Here is a 5,385-nt window from a genome sequence, read left to right on the forward strand (position 1 = left end):
CCTTCTGCTAGGGTGTCCTGTGTTTCTCTCCCTGCTATGCTTTAGCCAGGCTGTTGTCTAAGACGTGGGGACTGGCTTCTTTAAGAGCTGCCCAAAGTGGGGAGGCCCTGAGGGAGTTCTCTTCCTTCCTCCTGCTGGAAGCTCAGGGTGGGAGAGGGGATCATCGCGTGGTGTTCTGGGCTCCAGCTGGACTTTAGGTCCCAGCTACCTGTCTCACTCTCTTGGGCCTTGGCTTCCCGGCCCCCACTGCGGCCCTACTCCAGCTTGAGTCGTTGGAATATTAGCTCTCTTACTGGGGAATGTTTAGAAGGCCAGCCTCTGGCACCTGGCCCCTGCCAGTTAGCAGTGGGGTACAGTCTAGACCCCCTTGGCTGCATTTTCCAACCCACTGAGGCAAGCATCCCCTGCGGCCAATCCCCAGATGAGTTCCTGACACTTCATGGAGGGTGCCGAGCTTTCCTGTGGGACCTAGTGGGGGAAGGGCAGCCTCGACTTCCTCTAGGGACAGAGTGATGGACAGGGACATCTCCACCTGTGGGGCGGGCCGAATCCACGATGACTCGCTGGCCCTGGGGCTCGGCATTGATCTCCCCAATTGACATCTGAGGCCGAGAAGGGACTGGAGCGGCGGCATGTTAACATCCCCCGGGGCGATGCCGTGGACGCCTGGGTTCTGAAGTGGACTCCCTGGGGGAATCGAGCAGCGGAAGCAGAGAGCTGGAGGAATGGCGTGGGGAGTGCAGAAGAAGCCTGGTGGAAGGGAGCGAGGAATGGGGAGATCCGGGGAGGAGCGGGAGGAGGCGGGGCTCGAGGCACAGGGGCGGGGCCGAGGTGCTTCCCAGGTCCCAGCTCGACCGCTCGCACTCAGCTCCGCACTCGCGCTCCGGAGCCGCTGGGACTGAGGTGGGAGCGGACTCCCGGCACCGCCGTGCCCCCGGACGATGTGCTCCTGCTGCCGCCGCCGCCGCTGCTGCTGGAGACTCCCTTTCCCCGGATTTCTGCTCCTGCAGCTTTGTAAGTCTTGAGGAACCACGAGCCCGAGCACTGGGGAAGGGGTCCCCCTTTTCTTGTCCCCCGGTGCCTGACTTGTTCTTCGGGAGGAGGGGGACGCTGGTCTCTGGGGGGGAAGGCAGGAGGGACTGGGAGATATGAGAGGTCTAGGCACTCGCCACTCCCCAATCGATTCCCAGCCCAGAAAATCTGATCCCGTCTTGGAAAGGAGTGCTGGACTGGAATTCAGACTCCAAACGTGCCACTGTGTGATGTTGGGCGAGTCTCAGTTTCCTCAACTCACTGTGAAATGAGGGATCAGACTAGGTCTCTTTAATATCCAATTTTATGGTCCTTTCATCTCGCATCCCGCAGACTCTGCCTTTACAGTCAGCTCCCTCTGTGGTCCCTGCTCCACCCCCTCCCTGCCAAAGTTCTGGGCTCTCACTCAGTTAGATGAGGCTTTAAAGGGTGTTGGAGGGAAGAGGATCTAAACTCCTGGATCACCTTTTTGCCCTGATCTCATCAGTTTTCAACAGCTCTCATCACCCCCCATGACCACTCTCCCTCTGTTCCCCAGACTAGAACCTGAGCTGATCTCTAAGAATGGAAGAAGGTACCGATATTCCCTTTCAGGAGAGGAACCTCCAGTCGTCCCCACGACCATTACGCAGACCCAAAAACCACCCCCCCAACATTGACTGGCCATCTGGAGAGAGGAGGGTTAGAGGGGAGCATCGAAGCTTTGAGGACCGGATGAAATAGAGATGGAGGAGTTGGTGCTCAGGGGTTAAGGGAGTGGGATTTTTTGTGAGTTTAAAAAAAAAATAATACTTTTTTTGTTTTAACATCACCAAACATCCCTCTCCTCCCCCACCCCAGGTAGCCACCCTTTGTAAGGAGAGAATTCTTCAAAACTAATCACCAATGTTTTGGGCTGCTAGTCTGCCACTACTACAAAGTAGGGAGAGATTTTCTCATCTCTCCTCTGGGACCAAGCTTGGAAGGGAATACAGTTTTGTGGGGAACTGCACTCCCAGGTTTCTAGCCATTGCTGACAACAGATGAGTTGATGACCCTTCTCAGCTCAGCCCACACAGTGGCCTCAAAGAGTTCAGGAATGGTATTCCTGAGCAGGGAAAAAGTATATAGCCAGTCTGTGCTCCACAGAGCCTCAGTGGTTGCTTGGAGTGGAACTGAATGACCCCCTTTAAGAAATGCACTCAGTCCTTTCCCACCCAGCCCCTCTAGAGAAAGAGGACTAAAGCTAGCCCTCAAAGCTCTAAACCTGTCCAGATTGGGAGTGGGGAACATTCAAGGAAGAGGGAGGCCTGCCTGAACTCGGACAAGGGCTCAAAATTGAGGTCTGTGGTCCTTTGTGGAAATTGCTATCTTTTCTCTACTCCTGGACCTGGTGGTATCCTTTGCACCCTCAAACTAGGAGAAGGGGGATTGGTTACCTTCTGTTTGGAGATACTAGACCCACTATGGGGTATCCTGGCCTGCCTCAACCCATTGCATGAGGACCTGAGGGTGGGAGGATTGTGATATTGATTGACTCCTTAGACTCCCTCTGGGCCTCATAGACCATGTTCCTCTTAGTTATTTGGGGAAAGAACTCAGAATTCGTACAAGGAGCAGGAACAGATATAAGAAGATGTAAGGAGGATGATTTGGTACTGTTTTTTGCTACCCTTCTCTCCCCATATTTGGAAATGCAGGTGGAGAGACTCAAAGAAATGGCCTTCCCACTTGCTCTCCCAGACCTTCCCTCTCACTCTCCCAGGCAGTCTTCAGTCCCACAACCTCCCATCTAGGTTTTAGGGGCCTCTCCTGGAAGGCTGCCCCAGTTTCCTAGGATCTACTCCCCATTATCTTCTCCTGAAATTCCTTTCCTTCAGATCCCAGTTTAGATGCCTCTCTGCCATTTCCAAGAATGCTCTCTCCAACTAAGAGTGATTTGCACCTGAATTTTTCTTAAAGCTTGTTGGATCTCTTCCTTGCTTCCACTAAACTCTGCTTATTTTGGGAGGTGTATGTGCTGCACGGGGGCTCCTCCATTTCTTTGTCAGCTCCTTAAAAGAAGCGTCTGCTCAGTTTTATCTCATACCAATCCCAACACTCCTAGCACAGTGCCCTGTAAATAGCAAGTGATTAATAAGTGTTGGTTGAATTGAAAGGGGGACCCAGGGGTTTGTGAAACTACTTCCCTTAGCAAGTCACCAGTGACACTGCCACAGACTCTAGCTGAGCTGCTTCCCTTGGGTTCTGTTGCGCTGGTAAACAGGGCTCCCTGTGGAGTGAAGGGTGTGCGCCCAGAATAATGCCTTTTTTCTTTCTCTTTCTGTGCAGTCCTGGCCCCTGGTCCTGGGACTGCTGCCACCTATAACAGATGTGATACTATGTATAAGGGCTTTGCTGACTGTCTAATGAGCCTTGGGAACAGTATGGCCCAGAGTGGGCAGCCACAGTCTGACGAGAAGGCTGGCCTCACACCCCCTGAACTCGAATCCATCTGCAGGTGAGAGCCAAAATCTTGGGCAAGTCTTTTCCTGCTGTCAAATTAGAGAAACCGAGTCATGAAAAATGTAATAAACATTTTATTTGGATAGATCAGAGGACTCTGGAGCAGGATCCCTATGTTTTGGATACAAGGAGACCCGTTTTGCTTGAGTTAATACAGGGTTTATAAAGGGGAAAATCACAAAGCTTTGGGTAAGGCATGCAGAGTGATGAAAATCTTTTGGTTGCAGATAGCACAGATATGGGGAAGAATACAAAGGGTAGAGTAGCATCATGTTTTCTTGGAAACAGGGCACCAGTAGGCAAAGCAAAAAGATTGGGGGTGGGAGTGGGGATTAAGAATCTAATCCACCAGCAAATTCTGAATGGACTAAAACTCTGAGGCCTTGAAAGAGCAGAATATTGGGGTTACAAAAATCAGCTTTATACTGCTGACTCCATTTCTACCTCTGTCCTCTGTCATTTCATTCTCAGCTTCATCCTCAGTGCTTCCCCCATTCCTAAGCCTCAGTTGTCCCTAGGCGACCTAACTCCTTCCATGTCTGTGATTCTCAGCTTTTGTTTGTCATTCCTCCTTGTATAGAGTATAGTAACTGTCACCCCTGTCCCCTACTCCAGCCCTTCTGGCATGGCTCACTCCTGACCCTCTTCATCTCCTTCTAGGTCATGGGAAAACTTTCAGACCTGTGCCAGTGGGGTCCTGGCCAACTGCCCACAAGAGGCAACTGCCATCTGGGAGTCACTGCAGCAGGAATTCCGCAAGGTCCAATACCAGGGCAACCTACATGACCTGTGCAGTTCTCCGCCCTTTCCCCCAAGCAATGTCAGGGGTGCAGCCAGTGAGGAGACCAACCAGGAGACCCTGCAAGGGCCTTCTGCTCCTGCCTCCCCTGCTCCAGCCCCAGCCCCAGCATTGTTGGCTGCAGCACTGGCCCTCGCCTGCATCCTGGGGCCCTTGGCTTAGCCAACCAAGGAGAGAGCCTGACCCTCACAGCCCATCCCCAAGGAGAAACTGGAGACTTACTCCAATTGGATCCATGACTGGATTAAACATCTATCGTGTGCAAAGCACTGGGGCTAAAAAGACCAAATTCCCTTTCTTGAGTCCAGCCCTTTCTTTTGGTCATGGGTTCTCCTGGTCTAGAGGAGATTCCCATCTTCTCCTTGCCTTCCCAAATCCGAGGAAAAGGTATAAAAGAATAACTCCCAGGGCTCTTGGCACTCTCAAGAGAAGGAGAATGCCAGTGTCCCATATCCCTTTTCTCAGTGTCCACTTAGAGGGAAAACAGGATCCCCCATGTTCTGTGGGGTTCCATAATGCCTCAGCTATGTCGGAGGGAGGAGGCCCTTACCAAGGACAGCTCTGACTGGGACTCCAGCAGCAGGCGAGGGAGCTGCAGAGGCCTCTCCAAAGCAAGGACTTGCCCTTCTATCTCCAGGCCCTGTTCTCCCATAATTCCTGTGTCAGTTTAGAGACCCCTGAATTCCACAAGGCCTGGGGACCCTTGTATGGGCACTGGATGCTGGCCCAGGCTTCCAATAGCCCTCCCCCTGTCCAGTCTCTGTCTGTTCCGGTTTCATTAAAAAAAGATCTATATTTGTACTAAAGGTCGTTTCCTTCCAGTCCTACCCTTAGAACTGGCCCCTGGTCTGAAGCATCTGGTCCATGACCTGTCTGGGGCATCTGTCTGACCCATACCTGGGGCTGTCTGGCTCAAAAATAAGTCTAGCTAAGGATACCTGAGGTGTGCAGCTTTGACTACCTGCTGAGGGCACTTAGCTGCCCAGGGTGCCTGTGGGCAGGACTCCAAGGAGATTGAAGTCTAGAGTTTAAGGGGAAGAGAGAGGGTAGGTGGCATGAGAAAGAATCAA

At 52.4% G+C, this 5,385-nt stretch overlaps 1 protein-coding gene across 1 annotated transcript; it reads left to right on the forward strand.

The window, feature by feature from the left end:
- The first annotated feature begins 815 nt into the window (after nucleotides 1-815).
- NRN1L (neuritin 1 like) lies at nucleotides 816-5,121 on the forward strand. The gene is made up of 3 exons (XM_007477204.2): nucleotides 816-1,014; nucleotides 3,343-3,511; nucleotides 4,177-5,121. The coding sequence occupies exons 1-3, from the start codon at nucleotides 942-944 to the stop codon at nucleotides 4,475-4,477; spliced, it is 543 nt and encodes a 180-aa protein (XP_007477266.2). The 5' UTR covers nucleotides 816-941; the 3' UTR covers nucleotides 4,478-5,121.
- The last annotated feature ends 264 nt before the right edge of the window (nucleotides 5,122-5,385 follow it).

This window comes from Monodelphis domestica, chromosome 1 (assembly GCF_027887165.1).
Source record: "Monodelphis domestica isolate mMonDom1 chromosome 1, mMonDom1.pri, whole genome shotgun sequence".
Classification (NCBI taxonomy): Eukaryota; Metazoa; Chordata; class Mammalia; order Didelphimorphia; family Didelphidae; genus Monodelphis; species Monodelphis domestica.

Coding starts and splice junctions, on each gene's coding strand:
- NRN1L (XM_007477204.2), top strand. CDS start 942: ATGTGCTCCTGCTGCCGCCGCCGCCGCTGCTGCTGGAGACTCCCTTTC. Junction 1,015..3,342: donor ATTTCTGCTCCTGCAGCTTT/GTAAGTCTTGAG, acceptor CTTTCTGTGCAG/TCCTGGCCCCTGGTCCTGGG. Junction 3,512..4,176: donor GAACTCGAATCCATCTGCAG/GTGAGAGCCAAA, acceptor ATCTCCTTCTAG/GTCATGGGAAAACTTTCAGA.